The 25,881-nt window shown below is 42.8% G+C and overlaps 1 protein-coding gene and 1 long non-coding RNA gene across 2 annotated transcripts in view; both read right to left on the bottom strand.

Moving 5' to 3' along the window:
* GALNT6 (polypeptide N-acetylgalactosaminyltransferase 6) overlaps positions 1-25,881 on the bottom strand; it is a 91,958-nt gene that overhangs the window by 56,509 nt on the left and 9,568 nt on the right. Inside the window, exon 2 of the mRNA XM_068267370.1 lies at positions 444-1,021. Coding sequence (XP_068123471.1) covers positions 444-928 — 485 coding nt within the window. The 5' untranslated portion in view covers positions 929-1,021. The remainder of the gene's footprint in view (positions 1-443; positions 1,022-25,881) is intronic.
* LOC137544063 (uncharacterized) lies at positions 8,512-25,880 on the bottom strand. Its single transcript, XR_011025718.1, has 2 exons — positions 25,749-25,880; positions 8,512-8,922 (listed from the first exon to the last, which is right to left on the bottom strand). It is a non-coding gene; the product is annotated as an uncharacterized lncRNA (long non-coding RNA).

Raw genomic sequence — 25,881 nt, 5'->3', positions numbered from 1 at the left:
AGAATTCTAGTTTAAAAATTAAAAAGTGCGACTAGATAAACAAATTTTGTTTGGCTATTTTTACTGTTTATCACAAAACTCAGATTACGTTCCTGTCGCAATTTATAGTGAAGATATTTGATTCTGAAATAATGCTACAGAGTGTATTTTTCACTATGAACTGAGAAAACAAAAGTATTTTTAATGGTAAAACTCAATCTCATTAGCTCAGGAACTTATATTCCCGTTCACCAATTCGTGCTGCATCAGATAGTGCCGGAAGTGTGCAAAGAAGCAAGCCCAATCCTGCACAGCACTGCTTCTGCAACAAGACGTATATATATCTACGCCCTTGTGGCTTAGATGAAGTCACAGAGGACGCAGATATACTGTAGTGGTGGATAAAGTGGTTAAAAATTTGCTGGAACTGGAGATTTAACGCGCTTGTAAATTATGATACTTACTCTGGTGGTCGTGTATCTGGTCCTAGAGACCTGTGGAGGGAGATTCTGTCACTGGCAAATGCATTGAAGCAATGTTTGGTGAAGCCATTTTCCTTCTCTTTGGTCTCCTCTGTCGACCATTGTTCCTTTTTAAAAGCTTTACCATCAGCACCTGGGCTGTTTGGATCTTGTGGCGGTCTTTCCATGGACATTTTCAGCTCTGCTGGGGTATAATATCCAGGCAAGCAAGACTTCTCTTTTAGCCCAGTTTCTGACTGCTGCACTGGGGCATTGATCTGAAGCTTTGGCATGGAGTCCCTTAAATTGTTCACGGCCCCCATCATCATATCCAGCATTTGATCTTTCCGCTCCACAATGTTCTTTAACCATGGATCATCTTTACTACCATCTCCTACATCCTTCTGCATCATGAAGACAAATATTATAAAGACGATGCCCACCGCAGCCAATTTAAGAGGACCATAATGTCTCCGTAAGAGCCTCATCCTGAAGGCTTTCTTCTATCCCTGCAGAGTAGTAGGATGAGGCAGTCACACTGTGTCCTTACTCCATCTGTAGAAGATTATCCCACTTTGGAACTAGAAATACAGATAATAAAAAAAAAACAACAATGTAAAAACATGCAAATGGAACATATAATGTTAAATATAGTCAATGGAACAAGGTTTTGAACATTTACATATGCCAGTTTTGTACATTTAAAAACTTTGACTTTCCAAAGTTGTGGTATATTATAATAGCTACCCATTATGAAGATTAAACTGTGTACATAATACAGTAGATCAAATTTGCCAGAAAACTACACCCGTCCTCCATCACCCTCCCCCCCCCCCCCCCCCCCAAAATGCATGATCACTTTCAAGCAATTCATAAATTGAAAGAGTAATGTTGGAAAAAACTCAGCTGAATTAGCAGTGGATCAATGGCCCATAACATACAGCATCGAGTGGGCACAATGCTAGTGTATTGTCATTTAAAATACAATGTAGTAGAGGGTTTGGAAGAGGCGCACCTTACCGTAAATAGTTGGGTGCATAGCCAGGATGCAAAGCCACATACAATATAATACAAAAAGTCCAAGGTCCACTAGCACACCAAAAGTAATTTACAAGAGTATTCATTCCTTAATGCATGTGTCAACACGAGATTTGTTAATTGTTTCTGGGCCACGGATGGGCCCCTTCATCAGAAAGGGCAGAGATATGTCAGCGCTTTCTGATGAAGGGGACCCTCTGTGGCCCCGAAACAATTGTCAAATCTCGTGTTGACCCATGCATTAAGGAATAAATATGCCTGCAAACTACTTTTGGTGTGCTAGCCAGCCTTGGACTTTTTGATAATTTAATTTAGATATCAGTAGACATTTACCCGAGAATCATCATTAACTGGCTGCACAAAGGACTCCTTAAATTTGTCTAAGGTTTCTTGCATATTCTTGTTAACTGTATCCATAACCTCTTTCAGAATATTGGAAGTCTGGGAGGCCACAATAGCATCTATACAAGCCTGACACAAATTTCTCGGGGCTTCTAAGGCTATTTTACTATTACATAAGCTACATCTCTTATATTTAGGCTGGTTGGATGTAGTAGTAGTAGTAGTAGATTTAGGCTCAGATTTTGTCTGAATAAAAACAAAAAAGGACAAGATACTGAGATGCCATCCCATACAATCAATGTAATTGCGGTAGTAGGAAAACATATCCTCCAACTGGAGGCTTACCCCCACTGGACCCTGATGGCAGGACCTGCGAAGAGGATCTGGGAGCAGAGCCCGCCGCCTCCGATTCACGCTGCTGCTGAGGCTGCTCTCCCCTCTAAGATTGCGACATCCTCACCGCTGTGCCGCTTGCAGGTCTGATCGGAGACGCCAGGAGCACGCTGTTTCACTTCCTGGCTCTCCAAAGTTCCTCCTCCACGCCCCCCTGACGTCAGCCGGTCACGCGACCTCTGACTCACTTCCGGCGTTAATCAGCTGCTCGGATGCGCCTTGCAGAGCCGGCGTCTGATGGAGGAGGCGCGGTGTAACGGCTATACACCACACAGAAGCCGAACACTGCTCAAGGAAAAGGAGGTCTGCAGTCCGCGTTGCTCCTGTTATCCGCACCAACTGCCTGTGCCTCCTGTCTACCTCAAACTCACCCTCTGGTGAGTACCACAAAAAAAATAAATAAAAAAAAAAAAAACGGGAGCTTTGCTTCTTAGGTGTTTCCGTGGTGGAAACACAGATGAACTGAGGATGGAGGGTGGGCGGGTGCTTTTAACCTTCTTGGATTTGTGTTTCCACATATCCTGGGCGGGACCGGATCTCAGGTTGTCCCGGATGACAATTAGAGAACATTTAATTTAGATATCAGTAGACATTTACCTGAGAATCATCACGTTCTAGGCCTATATTCTAGAGAATCAATCATCGCCTTCCACTAAATTTCTGATTGGGCAAGAAATGTTTTCCAGTCCAATCATGCAGTGTCAATCTATGGGTAGTCTAAAGCCTTGCACACATGCCAGTCAGGGCAGCCTCTGTCAAGAACCTAGCACATGAGCAGCAGTTACTGACCCCCCCCCTCCCCCTCTCAATGTGTAGGTAAGAAATCAAACTGGTAGACTGTCTCTGCTGAACCCAGGGCCTTCTTGTCCAACTCTCCCACCTGCTCATGCTGCTCTGTTAACCACTGAGCTGTCGACCTTCCTTCCCACTCCATAGAACAGACAGAACATGTTGCTAGCAGGAAGGCCAACAAAGCATCTGTACAGTACCCTGCGCCAAACTGTTATCGGCGGAATTGAGTGCCGATACCTTGCAGGCAACTGCCCTCGGACGGGTGTACAAAGCCCTAGAAAGTAAACAAAAAAAAAACAAAAAAAAACAAAAAAAAACAAAACAAAAAAAAAAACAAAAAAAAAAAAAAAACTTTGCAAGATGCCCAGGATGGCTATACAAAAAAAAAAAAAAAAAAAAAAAAAAAAAAAAAAAAAATAGTCAGCTACCTTCGAAAACTGCATTACAGGCATGTATTTTTTCTCTGTGTATGCACATTAAGAGGACGTTAAATGCCATGAATGTTTTTCATTAATTATTTAAAGCATTTCCACAACTACACGAATGATACTAGCTGCACATCTACACATAGTTTTTATTCCATTTAAGATTACATTTGCTCCAGTAGAGGCAACAGTTAAGATTTTATGAAGAACATTTCAGTTTAACCTTCTGCCGCCCGCGTCACGCCAGTGGGCGTGGCCGCGGCGGCAGCCCCAGGACCGCCTAACGCCAATTGGAGTAAAGTCCTGGGGCTCTGTTTTGCATGAGATCGCGCGCATGGTGCGCGCGCATCTCATGCTCGGAGGGCGGAGCTCCGCCCCGCCTTCAGTCTCCGAGCGGCTATTGCCGCTCTGGAGACTGTTAAACGGCGATCACGCCGTCTATTTACTAGGTGCAGCGCTGCGTGACACGGCTGTCCCCCATGGGGGACAAGAGAGCAATCGGCTCTCATAGGCAGAAGCCTATGACAGCCGATCGCCATAATTGGCTGGCTGTGGGGAGGGAGGGAGGGAAGAAACTTAAAGAAACAGGGGTTTTATAGAAAAAAAAAAAAAAAAACCAATATTTATTTAAAAAAAAAATAAACATGGGGGGAGCGATCAGACCCCACCAACAGAGAGCTCTGTTGGTGGAGAGAAAGGGGGGGGGGGGGAATCACTTCTGTGCTGAGTTGTGCGGCCCTGCAGCTTGGCCTTAAAGCTGCAGTGGCCAATTTTGCTAAAAATGGCCTGGTCACTAGGGGGGTTTAGCCCTGCAGTCCTCAAGTGGTTAAGATCAGCGTTCAAAACCAATGGCTCTGTGTTTTCCGTGGGGGAGAAAAAAAAAATTCCACCAGGAGAAAAGCGCAATATAAAAAGGTCATAGGCCTTGCCCTGATCAGTTACAGAACAGTATGGTATAACTGAAAAATTCAATCTAAAACAGCATCTGAACGCCCAGTGAGCTGAGTACACGAGGCACCAACATGCTTTCAGAATAAGATTGCAACAGGTGGAAATAGCCAAACAAAGGCAGATTCAATAGCTGCAGTGTACTCAATGCTTCCACTTCGGAGACTGAAAACTTCCACTAAAACACATTGAACTGTTTGGTCTCTGTGGTGGGTGGTGGTGTGGGGGGTGCAATGTTAACAGATGCAGTGCATACACTTACTTTGATCAGTGCACAGATAACAAGAGGTGTGGCTGACTGTACATAGGAAAACGTTAAAAAGGAAGTGTCATTTCTAAAGTAAGACACTCCACTGACCACAGGTTTATGACAGTTTACAGTTTAAATAGCAAAGCAGAAAAAACAAATTACACATATAGCATATATGTATTTGAGTTTTTACTTGGAAACTGTTTTATTTTTATTTTTCAGTGACAGCCCCTCTTTTGGAAGCAAATCTCCCTGCCCCCCCCCCCCCCCCCCTCCTCCTCTTCTTGGCCTCATGTACAACTCCGTATAAATCGTTTTTACATTCTAAAAAGTGGTAACCTTGTGCTAATTTTACACCCAGGGCTGGCTCATTCTTCAAAAGATCACAAATTAAAGAAAGGAACGTTGTCATTGGAAGAGTGAAGATTTGTCTTTTTCTCGTGAATCCTGCAAGTTGCTCTTCCTGATCTCAGAATGTTGGGATCTACAGTATATCTAACCTCAGAGCTGTCAATCATGTCAGATATTTATAATCAAAACATGCCATCAATAAAAACTGCATGTCAAACAGGATCTGTAGTTCCAGAGATGTAGGCCGGTAAATGGGGAAAGGCAAAACAAAAGAAAAACAGAAATTTACATCTATTTTTGTAAAAAGAAAACATACTGCAATTACTGTGTTCGTACTTGCATTTGCATTTTGCAGTGAAGAAGGCCCTTAGGGTGCATACACACATCAGACCATAGTCTTTGGAAAATGAAAGATCACAGACCAATCTTACCACCCTTCATGTAGTATGAGAGCCATACCTGCACAGTCTATTCTATTGAGCCGAACTCCATATCAGATAGAAATCTTTGCAAGATGCTGCACACAAAGATGCTGTACACATTCAACAGATCAGTATCTGCAAAAGATCAATCCCTGCAAAATGCATTCATAGTCTATGATATCTGCAGATCTCATACACACCTTGTTTAACAGACATTCATCTGCAGATCAAATCCACCAGGATGGATCTTCAGATCTGCAGATTGTCAGATCTGCAGATGAATGTCTGTTAAACAAGGTGTGTATGATGATCTGCAGATCTCATAGACTATGAATGCATTTTGCAGGAACGGATCTTTTGCACAACAGATCTTTTGCAGATACTGATCTTTTGTGTCTGTACAGCATCTGTGTGTGCAGCATCTTGCAAAGATTTCTGTCTGATGTGGAGTGCAGCTCCATAGAATAGACTGTGTAGAGTATGGCTCTTATACTACATGGAAGGGGGTAAAATTGGTTTGTGATCTTTCATTTTCAAAAGACTATAGTCTGATGTGTGTATGTGGCCTTAGTGAGGCGAGTCATCTCACCACATTACCCCACCCATTCTTTTTTGGCCTGCATGGAGGATAACATATACTTCACTTTAATCAATAATTCATGGAGTTACAGCTGAAGGCTTTGCCATAATTATAGAAACATTCACTTTACTTATATACCTCTTATTCATCTACAAAAAAAAGCTGTCCAGAGAGATGGGGGGGGGGGGGGGGGGGGAGAGAAAAGCTTAGGAATGGACTTGTCTTCAGTAGTAAAACATGCAGAGCACTACAATGAAATTCCATCATTAACCTCTCCTCACCTTATCATTCCTTCATGCCTGCCTTGCCTGTTCCACAGCCAGCAGGCACTGCAATACTTTCTGATACATTTAGAGAGGACAAGAACACTTGTGTAGAGTGAATAAGACCCCATGTATGTTGTTGCAGTGGTACATCATTGTATGATAAAACAGATGATCCGTCCAATGAGTTCTGAAGCATTTGGCTGAACAGGAGCAGGTAATATTGCCCGAAACCCTATTGCCCTCCGCATAGTAAAAGAACGCATCAATAGCCTGCAGGGTAGCAACAGGTCTGTACAACCTCAGGCCTGCGTGCTCCAAGGGAATTAGTCACAATCCCTGCTGGGTGAAAATGCCTCGTACTTGTGTGCGAGGCTTTAACATCTAGATTTTTCACCCTTAAAACCAAAATAAGAATATAGGATTCCAGGAAAGTACCATTAAGGACGAATTCTTCAGATTCAATGGTTTAGCTTGTCCCTGGTTGTTCCACATACTGTATGATGCAGTGCGATTTGCAAGTGGCAAAAGAGCCTACTGCGTCGCACAATTGCAGGTATAGACTGCGCCAACAGGGAAACTGAGTGCCCCCCCCCCCCCAAACATGTTAGCCAATGACGTCAGAAACATCTGACCCCTTAATCACGTGCACACTCCCAGACAGGAAGTGCATCACAGGATTTCCCAGATATGTACATACGCACTGCTACCATAACAATCTATAAAGATTGTTTTCAGTGCCATTGACACCCACAGAGTTGTGCGCTGCTCACTACCGTGCTGCAGCTTCTGTGTTAGCCAGACTACTTTTGTCGCATGGTGTCGCACCACGGGGGAGAGTACCAGGATGTGCTGCGTGTGCAGAGGGCCTAAAAGGTTTTGTTTTTTTAACACATTCCAGTAATCACAAGTGAAACCAAAAACAGATCTACTGAAGAGGTTTGCCAGTTCTGTTACTAAATAAATCATGAGTCCACCTCACAAATATACAGATTTTGACCCTAAAACATTACAGGGTTACTTACGGGAAAAGCGAACCAATCCAGGTGAAGAGGCTTCTTTAAATATTGCAGAGCTAATGTCGATGTGCCTTCAGCCCTACAGGTGTTGTGTTAGGTTGAAACAGCCAGCCCACTGATGAGGGAGGGGGATTAATCTGCGCTATTAAACATTTGTTCATACTTGAGCTGGGAATTCTTGAACAAGACTGGAATGAGATTAGAAATGGATATAAGTTCTGGCCTATCCAAGTGTATAAACTCTCCTGTTCTCTCCCAGCCTCCGCAATTGGTCCTGGGCTTTCACAGAGCTCTGGAGCGGAATCGGACCACCGCAGGTGAATTCAAGCCTCCCTGGCATGCTCCATATAAAAGAGGAAGCACTTGGCCCCATCTACAAGAGCTAGAGAATCTCGCCTTTGTTTCAGGAAACCCGCAGGTCACTCCTTTTAGAAGTACAAGGATGCAGCACTGGATGGGGAGCAGCCGAACAAACCACTTGCTGTAAGCAAGTTAACCTTTTTATCTTTCAAGGGACAACATTGTTTCAGATAAGATTGTCTTGGGACTAGTACCTTGCAGGCAGTTAGTGCTCTGGGAACAGTGGGATGAATAGCAGCGCCTTCTGTCAGGTTGAGCACCATGGTGAGGCCTGCCAAGACCCATGCCAAGACCCAAATGCAGTTTTTTTTCTCCCTCACTATGCATTCTTTGCCTTATCAGCCTGGAACCTGAATTCATTAGCATAGTAAATGAAAAGCTTGGAAAAGGGCCTTTGTATAAAGAGGTGACTGCAAAATAGGGGAGAAAATCCATTGGAAATATTTTGACTACATTATGGACCAATTTACAATGCTTCAGCCAGTTACCAGTACATACGTATCCTGAAGACCTGGGCTGGATTAGTCTGCTGTCATAGGTTTCTATCCCTCATGTGTATTGTATCAGGCAAAGTGATGGGTACTGAAGCTTAAAGTGGACCTGAACTCTTGCACAGGACAGAAGGGAAACAGAGAAATGCACCCTGTGTGTATTTAGAGAGTTTAGCCTGTCTAATTCCCCCTCATCTGTGACTAATCAGCACTATAATTTGATCTCTCTCAAGATGTTTACAATAGGTATGCTTCCATGAAAGCAGGAAATAGACACACTGCAGATTTACATCAGCTGTAATAAAGAAATGTTTTTCTTTAAATGGTTATGCTGTTGCTTACCATTTAGAGAAGAGAGGAAGTTCGCTTGAAGTAAATAAGCAGTTAGGATTACACCTATATCAGAATAATTTATTTCACCAAGTACAAAGGGGGGCGGAATTTGTTTTGCCTCATACAGGTTCTGGAAGGAGGGGAAGGCTAATGTCTGAAAGCCAAGAGCCGAAGCTGCCATTCTACGCACTTGGCAATCATCTGCCATCCCTAAGGAGACATGGGGGGGTGGTCAGAGTGAGGATTCCGATTGATGACATTTGGCAGGGCTGGGCAAGGTGTTCCTGTTCAAAAGGTGCAGTAGTGTTCATTTCTGTGGTGGGTCCCAACTCCTGGGCAGCATTCAGCAGGGCTGGTCAAGATCATCTGGCGGTCACAGAAGCGTCTGGCTGTGGCGGCCCTTACTTCCGGTTTAGTTGCTGGAGTCATGGAGGGGCTGAACCAGAGGTGTCTATATATCTATATACAAAAACCCCTGAGAAAAAAAAAAAAAAATAACTAGGCTGACCTGAATTCATTCAAACAAGTTCTCACTAAAAAGGCCGAACACCCGAATGTAGTGCTGGGCTAACTTGTAGCAGTTTGCTGGGTGAATGCACGCACCACGAACGCAATACCTATAGGCCGGCTGATCCTAAAAGTGATGTGGGACATTATGGAAATGTTTGCTGTTAGAAAAACACACACATTAGTCCCCAAACGCAGTTTTGAAAGTTGAAGGCTTGGAACCCACTAGCAACGCTTTTCTAAGGGCACCCATAGCATTACATTAGCAAAAGCTTTTAAAATCACATGCACTTCGAAAAGCGCCACTAGCAGGTTCTAGGCCTTAGACTGAAATGCAATGACTTCCACTGTATATGCAGCGATCACATTTTTTATAAGTATCACCTAAGTTGATGTGGACAGATGTAAAGCTGCATTAGTTCAAAAGGCAAAAATGTACAATTTACATTAGACAACATTATAGCTTTCCCTCGATGAGTTTGGGCTTAGCTGAGCTTTCATCTTTTCACTGTGGACCAACAAGCCACAGTTGAGGGTTGGGTCTGCGAACATCTGCTTCCTAACAAGACAATTTCCAATTAGTCCAGGCGAGCATCACTTATGTTCTCCATCGTGGGAGAACCTTATTGAATCTGGACAAGAGTATTGGATTTAGGTAGCACAGGGACCAGAAAGTAACAGTGATCTCAGTTCCTAAGCTCCTTTATGTAAAGAGGTGTCTTTCATCAAGAAAACTGAAGCAATTTCCTTTCTTTTCTGTCAATCTCTGATACTCCAATACGAGGGGAAGTAAGAAAGGGCCGGGAACCGGAGCGTAGCGTAGTGTGGAGGGCCCCCACATGATAGTGTCACCTCCCCAGGAAAGCAGGGGTTAAGGATAGTGGGTGGGGAAAAGGAGTGTAGGCTCAGGCAGGAAAGGGCTGGCCTGGGTGAGGAGCGGTATAAGAGGGGTGGGCGGACCTTCCTGGCTCAGCAAGCTGTGGAAGAAGCTCCCTCTCGCCCTTTTTTTTGTATTATGTTTGAGGTTTTATTGCTCTTATCTATATTGTTTTGTCATTGCAGCCGGAGGGGTGTGGGGGGGGGGGTCCGGAGTTTGGTGGATATTTGGTATGGGGATTTGCCGCGGGGCAAATCCAGTGCTTTTACGGTCCCGGCGACAAGTTATGATGGTGTGAGCATGCAGTTGTCCCTGAGCCAGTGAACGTGGCTGGGGGCCGGTTACAAGGCTGCACGCCAGTTTTTACGGTCATCGGTATTAACTCGGTACCTCCAGATCCCTCTACTCCAGCTCTCTCGGATTGATTTCTGGGTTGTTATGGTTAATGCATTATTATCAATGTGTTTGGATTATTGTTAAACGTTTGGTTAAAATAAAAAAAGGGGCTGCTCTGGCCTTAAATTCATCCAACGCCAAGTAGTCTCTGTTTTATTTTAGAGTTAAAATGGTGTTTGAAATGGTGGGACGGGGTCTAGGCTCTACCATTATCATGCATGTTGGATGTACACAGCTCTAGCCAAGATGATAAACTGAAGACCTGATGAGGCATAGGGAAAGAACCAGCGAGAAGTGTTTGGTATTGCCAGTTGTCATGGAGACAAGGTTTGCAGTATATTCCACATGTGTACTGTGATCATTCCTTTTATTAAAAACACATTTTAAATTCCGCCATCAAATTCATGCTACCCTCAGCAACAGACTACTATCCTTTATTATCCTTGAATTCCATTCAAAAATTTATCATGGGCGGTATCACCTTTAGTGCTCTCAGGTGCAGCTTGCAGAATGTTTGTGTACCCAGTGGTGCGAAGTCAGTAGGAGGGGTGGGGGGGGGGGGGGGGGGGGGGACATTGATCTCCCAGAATGGTCTGGGAGAATTCCTTAGGGCTCTTTCACATTAGACAACATGTGCAGGAGCCGTTCTCCTGCACGCTTTGAATGGCCTGCGGCGTGTTGCTGGGATGCTGCGGTGCGACGCAATCAGCGGCGGTAGCCATTATTCACCTGATGGGAAAACGCCGGCTCCCAGTGGTTCAACGCTTCCGGGTGCGTTAAACCGCAACGCACTGAAACACAGCGTTGGGTATGAAAGGTAAAATGAAAGTCTACGGACTTTCATTTTACCTTGGTTAATGCAATGTTTGGACTTGGCGTTAAAAACACAGGAAAAGCGCTCTAGTGTGAAAGAGCCAACATAGCTACACAGCCTAGGCTGTGACCTAACGGGAGGGGGTTACATACCAACATACAGCAATATATAGATCTAACAAGTTTCTGATGCTAAAACCAGGAAAATTACCATACAAGAGGGCATCCTGAATAAAATTAGTACATTCAACTATGTTACTACGTCGTCTCTAACAACTGTATATCAATGACACACCATTATAACCCTATCGCAATGGGCAGTTCATGAATGTCAGCCTACACAGACTCATGGGGTCTGCAAGATCTGACCAAACAAACATTTTGTAGAAAACCTGAAAAGGTTTCTCACAGAGCAACAGCACTTGCACCATTCTTATCTGCGGAACGGATGAGTTTTATTGTACATATACAGTATGACACCACATTACAAAAAAAGATATTGCAGTTTTAGAGCAGGTGCAGAGACGAGCAACAAAATTGATACGTGGGATGGAAGGTCTCGCTTACCAAGAAAGGTTAGATAAACTGGGTTTATTTAGTCTAGAGAAAAGACGCCTTAGAGATCTAATTAACATGTATAAATACATCAGAGGGCAATATAATAGCTTGGCGGATGGGCTTTTTGTCCCTAGGCCTTCTCAAAGGACTAGAGGACATGATCTGCACATGGAGGAAAAACGTTTTAGCCATTTACTTAGGAAAGGGTTCTTTACAGTAAGAGTGATTAAGATGTGGAATGCATTGCCACAGGAAGTCGTTATGGCAAACTCTATACCTGCATTTAAAGGGGGCTTAGATGCTTTCCTTGCGTTGAAAGACATCCATGGCTACAATTACTAGGTTATGCCTAATGATGTTGATCCAGGGATTTTATCTGATTGCCATCTGGAGTCGGGAAGGAATTTTTCCCTTTTGGGGCTAATTGGACCATGCCCTGTGGGTGTTTTTTTGCCTTCCTCTGGATCAACAGGGATATGTGAGGGAGCAGGCTGGAATTGTACTTTGTACTGGTTGAACTCGATGGACGTATGTCTTTTTTTAACCAAAATAACTATGTAACTATGACAATGAGATTTATAGTACACATTATGTATGAGGTCAATGCTTTTTTTCCTTCACAGGATTAAACCAAATACCTGCCCACAAGTTGTCTGAACTGGCTGCATACAAATTGTAGACTTAGTGGTTTCTACAATGCAACTGTAACTGTCTAACTCTACAGGTCTATGGGAAGTTTATTAGAAGGATCAATGTAACATTTCCTAATCCACGCTGTTACACATAGCTCAAAGGTTATAAAAATGCCAGCAGGTTGTAAGCATTGTACCACTCCCTTTCTGCAAACAGACTAGGATCAAGATGTTCAAAAGAAAGTCATTGTCATGAATACTAGAAGTAGCGTGTGTGGTCCACATGGTCTGGGTTCAGAATGTTGCAGAATGTAAGATCCTGGAGCTGCACAGAATAGGAACGGCCTGTAGGGAGACTCATCTGACCTACTACAGCATTGATGGGTTGAGGTGAAGGTGGCTTGATGTAGTGAAAAGGAAACTGCCAAAAACAACAACAATTTTGCAATCGATAAGGCATTAGCCTCAAACATCGCATCTAACTTTGAACCCCACACCCCACATCCAAAGTGTGATTGTTATGCCAAGAAACATTGGTCTGGAGAGATTATTCTTTAGGAAGTCAGTTGGGTAGGAGCTGCAGCAGGTAGAGGGTTATTAGTTCTGATCTCTGCTAAGACTTGATATATCTAATGGTGCACTTTGACAAGATGGTAAATTATATCATGTAGATATTGATGGTTTACCAAATTTACAAGTGAATGCACAGCATTACTAAAAGAATATTGTCTAAACTATAGACAGCTGAACATTTCTTCAGTCACCTCAATGAAAAACAAACAATGCATTACATTTACATTAATGATTAGGGGCAGTGTGTGTGTGTGTGTGTGTGTGTGTGTGTGTGTGTGTGTGTGTGTGTGTGTGTGTGTGTGTGTGTGTGTGTGTGTGTGTGTGTGTGTGTGTGTGTGTGTGTGTGTGTGTGTGTGTGTGTGTGTGTGTGTGTGTGTGTGTGTGTGTGTGTGTGTGTGTGTGTGTGTGTGTGTGTGTGTGTGTGTGCTAAATGTATGCATAAATGTGCACTTATTTAGGCTCATACACACCTACCAACTATCTGTCCAACTATCTGCCAAACTTGTCTGTTAAGCCCCATTCACACGCTCAACAGCGGTCTTTTATCCCCAAAATTAAGAATTTAATTGAATCACTAACGGAAAAAAAAAATTTGCATGATTTTCAATTATCACCAAATTTAGCATTACTCCTGGTTGGACTTGAAAAAATACCAACTCGTTTACAACCTCAAATATAGGTCACGTCATACTAGCAGCCTTATCACTAATCTTGTCCAATTGGAAGTCCGCAGACCAACTCTCTATTCCAACGCTTCTATCACTAGTCAACAGAAATTTGGCTCTGGAAGCAAAGATTAGGAGTAGATCCGCAGGTTCTCAACTCAATCTCTCCCTCCCAGAAACCTGGTTACAGTTCACCCCATTAAAAAAAAAAAAAAAAAAAAAAAAGAGTGCATATGTATGAAAGAGTACTGCTGACAATTATCTGACTTAGTGGACAATTCTTGTCTCTAGTTTGTGTTCTGTAGAGTTGTGAGTTATACTCGCTCGTAGTCTAGGATATTTTATACTCTGCTTATGATATACTACGGTCTCCTGTTTTCTAAATCTAGGCTATCGATGGAGCTTAGGCTCACTGGCTTCATTAGCCCTCACTGTATAACCTAGAACCCATGGTATCAGCCTCGTCGGCTTAGCAAATGACACTATGTTAGGTCTTATGTACTATAACTTTCAGGAGCAATGTGTAAACTTTATATGACTCCTGTGCTGTTTTGCTAGGATTGGTTATTTTCAATGTAAGCAAGTAATGATGATGTATACTCAACATTTTGTATGCTTTAAACTCAATAAAAAAATCATTATAATGAAAAAAACAGCGGTCTTTTAAGAATGCTATTAGGACACAGAGGCTGGTTCTGCATGCTAAATCACCAGCCTCTGTGTCTGTACTGTGCCCCCCAGCCCCCCCCCCCCCCCCTGCGCTCTGCTGTCCCTCATAGATAAAACCGCTGTGCTAGCGACATGCACTTTGTCGCTAGCAGGCTGTTTACCTTATGTCTGCCTGCCACCGACGCTCCCCTGCCTCTATATCGCCGCTCCCCGCCTGTGTCCCTTCCCTCCAATCAGCTTACAGAGGCGGGGAGGGAAGGGATGCAGGCGGTGAGCCGCGATATAGAGGAGGAAGTGACAGGCAAACATAAGGTAAACAGCCTGCTAGTAACAAGGTGCATGTCGCGAGCACGGCTGTTTTAATTATGGGAGACAGCAGAGCCCGGGGGGCCTGGGGGGGCACAGCACAGACACAGAGGCTGGTGATAGTATGCAGAACCAGCTTTTGTGTCCTAATAGCATTCTTAAAACCCACCTCGGGTTCTCTTTAAAGAGACTAACAAAATTTTAAGCCTTATTTCTTCTATCCTATAAGTTCCTATACCTGTTCTAATGTGGTCTGTCTTACTGCAGCCTTTCCTACTTGCACTGTCTCTGTAATAAATCGTATCTCCTTTCCTCTGTCGTGTCTGTCGGACTGAAGCTGAAATGTGTGGAATGTGCAGCACTGCTTGTCATTGGCAGAAGCTTTACACACCCCCTCCAAGCTCTGCATGAGTCACACAGTAAGCTGTTCTCAGCCTATGATACTCTGGTTAGAAGCCAGTCTTTGGTTTGTAAACACTGCCTAAAACTGTTCATCACAAACCAGGATTGCAGCAGGTAGTGGCAGAAACAGCACAGAGGGGCCCAGGAGAAAATAAGGAATAGAATGGTATGCTTTTTATTGTAAGAATATTAGAGTACAGATTCTCTTTAACAGACAAGTTTGGTAGATAGTAGGACAGACAGTTGGTAGGTGTGTATGAACCTTTTGCCTTTAAAAGTAGCAGTAGACCAATATCGCTGATAGTCTTGAGCCAATGTTGACTGCATTGTTCATGTTCAATCCAGAGATTGCTCACAGCAACATTACATTGCATGAGTTAATACTAGTAGAAATTACTTTATTGCATAGTCAGTTCCCAAGCTTCCACTCCCTACCCAAACACCAGGAACTCAGAATGGACTGCTTTGTCACTAGTGAAAAACAAACACATTAAGCTTTGCTAGAAGCCTGGCAAGACTTCCTGGAAAAGTCACATAAAGGGGCACCTTGACGCTGGGAGCATAGATAACATCGTGAAAGGCTGCACTTTAGGTCTGGTTTTTTTTTTTTATGCGTTTTCAGTTCATATATACAAAACGCATATGCATTTTCCATGTGTTTTCATATTTCCATTTATGCAAATCACTAGGACGACAACAGGAGGCGGAAATAATGCATATAAAACGCATGGAACCGCATGAAAAATGCATACTATTGCGTTCATTAGCTTTCATTATGTGCATTTTTTGATGCATCTATCAATATTATGCAACAAAACCAGCGTTTTAAAAACGCAGGTTTGAAAACCAATATAACGCATATTTGTTTTTTCCTGCGGTCTTTAGACTTCTATTAGCGGCAAAAATACTCGTTAGACTTACCGGTAGACGGCATTTCTACGAGGCCTCCAGGATGGCCCCTAGTTAAGTATGAGGGCCATCCTGAAGGACGTAGGGATAAAACGCAGCTTTTTATGCAAAGCTAGCGTTTCTGCTATGTGTGCACCCAGCTTCAAGGGCAACTAACTTGACATTCTGTATAACATACAGAATGCCATCACTTAAAAAAGGTTATTTTTGTAACTGAATGCCAAAGATTATAAAATGTCAAACTTCAGTCTGCATCTGCTATAAAACTTTTTCTAGGAAACTTGCCAGAGCAATGTTAACAGTGTACATTTTGGTGTTAAATGAGTAAATAGGAAATTTGGGTGCCGGAGGCTACACAGAAATGTGGCCACCTCCATAGGTGCTCATACAAATATTGTTTATTGGCCCACCATTTGTAGCTGCAGTTTGCATAGCGGGTGGCCCCAATTAAAGAGTCTCTAACAAACTTTTCAGCCTCATTTCTTCTACCCTATAAGTTCCTATACCTGTACTAATGTGAACTGGCTTGCTGCAGTCTTTTCTAGTTGCACTGTCTCTGTAATATATCTAATCTTCATTTCTTTGTCAACCCAGAGAGGAATGCATTACCTCTGCTGTGATAGAGAGAAGTTATGCACTCCCCCTCCACGCCCCCTGCAGGCTGTGTGTGTGCGCTTTTTTTATCCCTCACAGTCAGGTCTCTGCTCTCAATTTCAGCTTGTCTGAGGGGGGGAGGGAGCTGCCCATGCTGAGAAACTTTGTAATAAAAACTTGTAGTTTACTGTAAATGTTACCAGTGTTCTACTATCAGCTATTTTACTGCGACCCACAATTTCCTGGCACCTTTATTTTGCGTATGCGTCAAATACATCCACAATTCTCATTTCTCTGTTTGCCACAGTGGGCCATAAGTGTGAAAATGAATGGCTCCCTTTGCACCTCTAGAGCTTTGCTGTTTTACTGTAGTAACACATTTATTCCATGCGAAGAAAGCAAACGCACATCTGTAGGGTGCTGGCTATGCGCAAAGCACTTGTGAGAAATCACTGCCATTTAAAGGACAACTGAAAAAGAGAAGAAATATATTATCCATATTTATTTCCTTTAAAACAATACCAGTTGCCTGGCAGCACTGCTGATCTATTTGGCTTCAGTAGTGTCTGAATAACCCCAGAAACAAGCATGAAGCTAATCTTGTCAGATCTGACAATGTCAGAAACACCTGATCTCCCCTGCATGCTTGCTCATGGTCTATGGCTAAAAGTATTAGAGGCAGAGGATCGGCAGGACAGCCAGGCAACTGGTATTGTTTAAAAGGAAATAAATAATGCAGCCTCCATATCCCTCTCAAAAAAGCAAGGCAACTTTACTAATAAAATCCTAAATAGTACACCTTGTTAAAATACTTCTAAATGTACAGAGATGCCATATGACTTTTGTTTTTTTGTTCCTTTGAGATACATGGACAGGTATTCTTCTGTCCCTTAAGATTAGCAAATATGGATAGTCTAATGCTTGAATTACTGTCATTTGTGCAGCTTGTGTGCTGAGGAATTACTGTAATGCTTTTGTACAACAGTTCAAGCAGCTCTTTCCAGGATATGGCCACTCATACACACAAACCAAAAAACGAACATCCTTCTGTGTGGTTTAGTCACTATGTATTTTGGCTAGCCGTTTTGGAGTTGTCATCTTTACTATGGTCAAACTGAAATAACTCATTTATATTCAGATGTTTGTATCTGTTTCACAGCAACATATCAAGATGCTGATCAAGATAGAACATAACCAGGAAACACGCTTTTTATAACAAGTCTTTTGTCATATGCTGAAAGGGAACCCGAGATACCAGTTAATACATTTCCCTCCCCCACATAGGAAGTCTCCTCTTTTGTATAACATTCAGAGATAGGGCAGTCAGAGTTTCATACAAAATACAGCAGTTTTAAAATGAAAATATTTTGAAAAGAAGCTATCGCTAACATTTGACAACACAACCCCTAGGTGGTGTGTTAGGTACCCGGTAGAGCAGGTAAGCAAGCTACAACAGCCTGATCTTGATGGTTTACCACCTTGCATCAGTAAATATTGAATTAGGAATTTAGCATTTGCCATGCTGCTGCCACCAGCTTTGCACTGCCCAATGCAAAGCAATAAGAATTGTGCTCACATACCACTGCAATCTGTGGTACCACTACAATCCAGCAGACAAAGTGGAATAAACACGCATTGATTTTTCTGAGTTCTAATCAATGCAATCACTTTGATAAAACCTTCCAGTCATCTCCTCTATTGCTTCAACTTATCCATTTTCTTTTTGATCAGTTTTGCAGTTTATCAATAATCAGATCAGACATCAGGAATTCTCGAGAGGGGCAGAGCAGGAGCAGCATGGAATCAATGGCCCATAGCATTGCACTGCATTGATAAATAGATAAATACAGTGGAGGAAATAATTATTTGACCCCTCACTGATTTTGTAAGTTTGTCCAATGACAAAGAAATGAAAAGTCTCAGAACAGTATCATTTCAATGGTAGGTTTATTTTAACAGTGGCAGATAGCACATCAAAAGGAAAATTGAAAAAATAACCTTAAATAAAAGATAGCAACTGATTTGCATTTCATTGCGTGAAATAAGTTTTTGAACCCCTACCAAACATTAAGAGTTCTGGCTCCCACAGAGTGGTTAGACACTTCTACTCAATTAGTCACCCTTATTAAGGACACCTGTCTTAACTAGTCACCTGTATAAAAGACACCTGTCCACAGAATCAATCAATCAAGCAGACTCCAAACTCTCCAACATGGGAAAGACCAAAGAGCTGTCCAAGGATGTCAGAGACAAAATTGTAGACCTGCACAAGGCTGGAATGGGCTACAAAACCATTAGCAAGAAGCTGGGAGAGAAGGTGACAACTGTTGGTGCGATTGTTCGAAAATGGAAGGAGCACAAAATGACCATCAATCAACCTCGCTCTGGGGCTCCACGCAAGATCTCACCTCGTGGAGTGTCAATGGTTCTGAGAAAGGTGAAAAAGCATCCTAGAACTACACGGGAGGAGTTAGTGAATGACCTCAAATTAGCAGGGACCACAGTCACCAAGAAAACCATTGGAAACACATTACACCGCAATGGATTAAAATCCTGCAGGGCTCGCAAGGTCCCCCTGCTCAAGAAGGCACATGTGCAGGCCCGTCTGAAGTTTGCCAATGAACACCTGAATGATTCTGTGAGTGACTGGGAGAAGGTGCTGTGGTCTGATGAGACCAAAATAGAGCTCTTTGGCATTAACTCAACTCGCTGTGTTTGGAGGAAGAAAAATGCTGCCTATGACACCCAAAACACCGTCCCCACCGTCAAGCATGGGGGTGGAAACATTTTGCTTTGGGGATGTTTTTCTGCTAAGGGCACAGGACAACTTAATCGCATTAACGGGAAAATGGATTGAGCCATGTATCGTGAAAACCTGAACGACAACCTCCTTCCCTCTGCCAGGAAACTGAAAATGGGTCGTGGATGGGTGTTCCAGCACGACAATGACCCAAAACATACAGCAAAGGCAACAAAGGAGTGGCTCAAGAAGAAGCACATTAAGGTCATGGAGTGGCCTAGTCAGTCTCCGGACCTTAATCCAATAGAAAACCTATGGAGGGAGCTCAAGCTCAGAGTTGCACAGAGACAGCCTCGAAACCTTAGGGATTTAGAGATGATCTGCAAAGAGGAGTGGACCAACATTCCTCCTAAAATGTGTGCAAACTTGGTCATCAATTACAAGAAACGTTTGACCTCTGTGCTTGCAAACAAGGGTTTTTCCACTAAGTATTAAGTCTTTTATTGTTAGAGGGTTCAAAAACTTATTTCACTCAATGAAATGCAAATCAGTTGCTATTATTTAAGGTTATTTTTTCGATTTTCCCTTTGATGTGCTATCTGCCACTGTTAAAATAAACCTACCATTGAAATGATACTGTTCTGAGACTTTTCATTTCTTTGTCATTGGACAAACTTACAAAATCAGTGAGGGGTCAAATAATTATTTCCTCCACTGTAGTATTAAACTGTTGTGCCATGGAGAGTAGTAATTAATCCCTATTCAATCATATTCCAACTGGACAGGAATTGGTTGGCCTTGCAAGTTGGGCAAGACCTGTGTTTATAGGGTTGTAACTGCAAATGATGAGGCCCATCAGCATTATGTGTATTCCCCCCACTCCCAGCATTCACAGTGCCCTGTCCCTCTCCTTTTGCAAGGGTTCATACAAGAAGTATGACCATTGTGAATGCTTCTCATGACACCTGATCTGGCTGATGGAGACTGCTCCTCTATAGTTATACCTCTCCAGGAATGGCTAGCTAAGGGCCAGTTTAGACGGACAGCTGCCAGGGTCTGTCCTCGTTTATCACCATGGATACGCCACATCCCGCATCGAGATGAACAGAAGCGACCATCTCAATGTGTTTACCATTGCTTGTACAAGTGGCAATTGCATTTTTCAACACATGGGTAGCCTCTAACACCGGCTGCGTTCAAAGTTCTGCATCTCCCTAGGGGCTCAAAACGTGAAGGGAAACCATGCCAAATGCTTTGCTGCTTGGTGACCCCAAAATGAGCCACCAGCAGCCAGCCGTGTGAACCAGCCCTTAACTCGAACAAAGAACAGGCATTCCCAATCAATATTTGATCACATATCAATGTTTATACTGCCACCCAAAACAAACCAGGAAAGACTGTTTCAAGTAAAAAAAAAAAAGAAATACATTTCTGTAACATTAGGACATAGCCATTTCATGTATATGGTCTGAGGCATAATATAACTGGCTATTGAGCGCACAAGCTGATAGGAATGATACACAGAGCTAATTTTCCATTGTTCAGAGGACATTGGTGTGAGGACACCAGAAAATGTTGCTGGACTGATGAACGGCAATGCTGAAAAAAAAAACAGCCCTTGTGACATTTTTGGCAGCATGATCATTGTGATAAGAACATAAAGGAGTAGTCATACAGGTGCAGTCACTCAGCTTCAGTCTGGAATGTGAATGATGAGGAGTTCATTTGCTAAGGGACCAACTTCAAAAAAGGTTGAAAAATAGGTCCCACTGAGGGAGGTTCCCAAAACAAGGTGCTGCAAACTGGGATGTACAGGGAACAACCACATCACAGAAGCATGCCAGTAATGATGGTCTTCTTCGATCTCGCAGTCTTTGGCCCCACTTCACGTCCAGTAAGACTGCCGTGCGTAGGGAGTACAAAGAAATGTTACCGGCACTAACACCAAGGGAGTAGCGGGTAACCTGCACACGTTACCGTAGTAATGTTCAGCTTAACATGCTGCGCTGCTATAGCCAAGTAGCATATTTCTGAAGCACTTCTAACCAGCTAAAGATCATTTAGGGTTACTGAAATAGAAAGTCCATAAATAGCTTTAGATAATGCCATTATTAGGTTATTTTTCTTTAATAAAAGATATCAGTAATATTTAAAGCTCCTGCAAGGCAAACTGAATGACACAGATTCGCTCACTGCAACGACTCACATCAAAGAATGGGATTTATTAGGAAGCATATGAACAGTCACTTCTTAAAGGGTAAGTGTGTTAGAAGCCTCTTCCTCCAGTGATCACATCCCTTCTTCCATGAAGACCGCCATGATCACAATGCTCATTGGCCAGTAATCATGTAGCAAGCTTGGCCAACAGCCTGCTCCCCCCCCCCCTTTTCACCTATATAAAAAGTGTAGCTACAACACCTGCACCTGGGAGGGGTCCTGTAATGGAAGGAAAGAGGATAAGAATTCCCTCCCCCCGGGCCACCCCACCTGTAGGTATGCCTTTGACCATAAGACAGCATAGGAAAGCAGCAGCAACAACTATTGCACTTCTGATCTGATCATGTGATATTTGAACATTTATTGTAAGCCATCCACCAAATTATGCATATCATAAGTAAAAGATTTGAGCATTTATAGATGATCCACCTTAAAACACAGAGTAACCTAGTAATCCCTTTGCATCCAATAATTGTACAATGTAGACACTACAATAGGAATGTGAAACCTGCTCGTTACATGCTGTATTATGACACTATAGGTACGCTACAAAATGTCTGCTTAAAGGAAACTCCCTGTTCTGTCCGATACATGACGTGGCAATCTAACAACATCGACAAACAAAGGTGAGTAGTTACAGATCAGATTACCAGCCAACATTGTTTGTTCAGAAAGCTCTACATGCACAAAGCCGCCAGCTTTTTGGCATAGGAGGTTATACCAGGAAAACGTTACAAATTAACCATCACCGTGAAATGATTCATTGCCAATGTACACACCTCAAGACTTGTGCATATTGTACAAGGTGTGTCCTGTCTATAGACATGAAATCTTTGCATTTCAAGTGCAAAACCAAAAAGATTTCCTAAGAAGAGATCGTTAACGTGCATCAGGTTATGGAGAACCAGGGACACTAGATTTATTTTAAAGGGTCAACACAACAATGCTCCCAATGTCAAAGCCGTACCAAGTACTAGAAAAGCAATAGGAAGATAAACAGCACATGAACAAGATGTACCATTACTTCATGCTCCAGTGAAGCTGATTACTTGACAATACCTTTTCTTGTCATAAGCCATAGAAAAGATTTCCACAGGTGATGAGGCTGACATGTGAGCAGGAAAACAACAGACAGGGAAGCACACTAGGCAGTGTAGAAAACAGTGCATTTTCAACATTGGGCATTTCTGCTTTTTTTGGTGCACTTTGTGTATTGTTTTTTTTTTTTGGGGGGGGGGGGGGAGGGGGGGGGGGAGGAATTCAATATTTTTTCTCTCGCAAGGAATTAAAACACGGCATCATATTTAAAGGATACCTTAGCCCTTAATTCTGTAATTGACGCTGTGTGTATGTGGAGGGAGTTGCGCATTGGCTTAATTGGCAAAGCCAGATGTGCTTAATATATACGCATTGTTTATGCTAGTTACCATGGGAATGGTCCGAGCAGGAAGGAAGGAGATACGAAGGGACTCCACGCCCTGCAGGTCCAATGGGAATAAAGCTGGCAGCTCAGCAAAATACCAGCCACGCACGTCCTGACGAAACTTGCAAAGGGGCGGGCGCAACGCGTCGATGGGCGGTTGCAATTTCTGTAGCCTGTGAGCGCATGCACGCAGCTGCAACACTGACTGTATGAATGGAAGTTGGCGTCCGCTCCCTGCCACAGCGTATGCGGAACAGGTTGAGCTGACTTGCCGACCACCAAGCGCGAAGGCCTCATGCTTATTGGCTGCTGCTGACCCTGAATTTCTGTGGGGGACCTGTTCAGAGGAGCCCGGTTTACTGGACGACTGGACGGAAGCATGCTGATGTGGTGAGACATTTCAATACCCGCTGAGAATTACTGTCATGTGCTTGCAAGCTGAAGACTAACCACTCACGCCTATTGCTGCTGCAATCCTCTCCCCCTCTCTGAAGAAAGGGACATTGGTACCGGTACCAGAGGGGGTGTAAGAGTGGCTATGCATGCATGGTGAGTGGTTGTTGTGGAGCGCTCTGTATCGCAACTTTTAATTGTTTTTAAAGCTGTTTTGCCACACATTTGCCAAACTCTAATAAAGTTCATTTTCTACTGTTGATACCCAAGAGGGACCTAGTTATCATTTATCCATTTATAGTTGCGCATTGGCTTACCACACCTCCTGTGACTTTCTCCGTTTATCTAAAAAAGGTCCCAGTCTGAGCCACCATCACCACACGGAGACAGAAGCTTTAATAGAAGCCTGGAATTATACTTTACAAGTTCACCAGTCACATGTAGTTAGCAGTAAACCTGGCACTAAGATGTACAAGAGGTACCTGGCTGTGAAATAATTTATCTGCCGGAGCACCTGTAAATATGAAATCTCAGCTCAGATGCCCTGCAGCTTCTAATATTTGCATCGCCACAAAATACATACATAGTTCATGTGTGCTACAAAAACATCCAGCAATATAGCCGAAATGTGTTCTGCACAGACAGGTTTGGCTACACTGTAGCTGTACTCAAACAGCAGCAGTGATGGAAGTTTAGTTAGAGACAGGAATGGGGTTCAGCCAACCAAGAGAGGTAGTATTGGCAATAAGGTAGGAAATAAGGTAGCAGGGAGTGAGGTTAGTGTTAGGTGTTAGGTGTAGAGTGTAGAGAAGCAGGTTAGTGTTAGGCCCATTTCACATAGGCAACTGACAGGCAGTGAATTTACCACCTGTCAATTGCTCTTCTGTACCGACTGAACGATCGTTAGCACACGGTATCTGCGCTATAAAGACGGCCCCCTGGAGTCAGCTCTGAGCTATGGATCAGACCTGACAAGCTGCCCTGTAACACCACTGCATACAATCGCAGCAATTTGGTTTCATTTAAAGCAAACCTGAAATGAAAATTAAAAAAGTCAAAATAAACATACAAACTTCATACCTACCTCCTGCGTAGTCTATTCATCAATCTCTTTCTCCTCTCCTGCATCCTGTTTGTCCACTGTGATCAATGGAATTCTCAGTCCTCCATTTTGAAAAATGGCAATGACCCTGTAACAGCTTCCTGGTCAGCACACTGTTAAATTGTAATATCGCCCATTTGAGCCATAGGGAAAAATGGACATTACCTTACTGACAGCAACTGATATACTGTATAACTGACAGCAACCAATATATTTCAGTTCTGACAAAATCTTGTCAGAAATTAAAGGAATCGTAAGAAGAAAATAATGAGCTTATGAGAGGAACTGATGGCGAGGTAAGAATGTAATATTCACTTGCAGGTACATAATGTGTTTATTTTAAATAATTTTACTCGGTTCAGGTTCACTATAAATTGCACCTGAACTGCACTGACGGGCAGCAGACAACAGACTGAACTGAAAGTGAATAAGATCGCCCCAATTTGTTCATAGTCTGTTGACCTTCATACTATGGAGGTGGTAAAATTGGCCAATCAAAATTGGATGCATGTATGCACTTTTAGGCATGAAGAGGGAGGTTAGATGTGAGAGTGTTAGATGTGAGAGGGATATCAGTGTTGGGAAGAAAGAGTGTGGAGATATTACCGATATTTGAAATATCAATTATCTTGCCTCAAATTTAATTTGCAGCTCCTGCTAATCTAAGACAGATTTTCAACCTGCCCAATCTGACAAGTTTACCTTATAGGAAACCTAAAGTGAGAAGAATAAGACAAAACCTCCTTCCTTCTAGTAAATATCTGTTCGCTACAGTCATGTTGGTCTTTGGCTTCAGAAGTTTCTGAATTATTCACAACAAACAGGCAGCAAGTTGAACTACGGTAGGTTAGCCATAAGTGTATCAGTTTTTCCAGCCAGTCATATCTGCCAAGAACCTGTTGCCCCAACATGCTTCATTGATCAGCCTTCAATACATTCTGAAAAGTTTACCAACTGAATGATTGCACATGCTTGAACATTGGCACCGAGTTGTCAGAAGGAGTAGCAGCAGGGGGATCATATGCAGCATAGCATTGCATTGAGTGGTGCAACACTTGATTCAGTTACACGTAACAGACAAACATTGATTGAGCAAGGTGATCATATCCATCACTGACACCTAATTACATGCTGGCACTGTCAACCCCAGTATTACAAACCATTACATACCTATTAATATTACCACTGCTGTCACAGTTTCACAGCCCGAACTTGTTACACCACTTCCCAGATTCTTGCTGCTATGCAACCACCCCATTGACGCTTCATTGATCACTAAGGTAGAAGACAGTATAGTCATATGGTGACTGGGGTATATAGATGCCAATTCTGAATGGATATGAGTTTCGGAATTAGCATGTGAGGACTGGAAACTGTCAAAAAGTTATGAGAGCATGCTTAAAGGGGCACTACAGCGAAAAACTGTAACATTTAAAATATATGTGCAAACATATACAAATTAGAAAATTTTTCCAGGGTAAAATGAGCCATAAAACTACTTTTCTCCTATAATGCTGTCACTTACAGTAGGCAGTAGAAATCAGACAGAAGTGACAGGTTTTGGACTAGCCCGTCTCTCTTTATAGGGGATACTCAGCAAGGTTTTTATTCTTTATAAAGATATTCCCTAAAAAGGATTTAAACAATGCAGCTTCCCT

Source organism: Hyperolius riggenbachi, chromosome 2 (genome assembly GCF_040937935.1).
Source record: "Hyperolius riggenbachi isolate aHypRig1 chromosome 2, aHypRig1.pri, whole genome shotgun sequence".
NCBI classification, from domain to species: domain Eukaryota; kingdom Metazoa; phylum Chordata; class Amphibia; order Anura; family Hyperoliidae; genus Hyperolius; species Hyperolius riggenbachi.
This window is presented reverse-complemented; position numbering and strand designations above follow the sequence as displayed.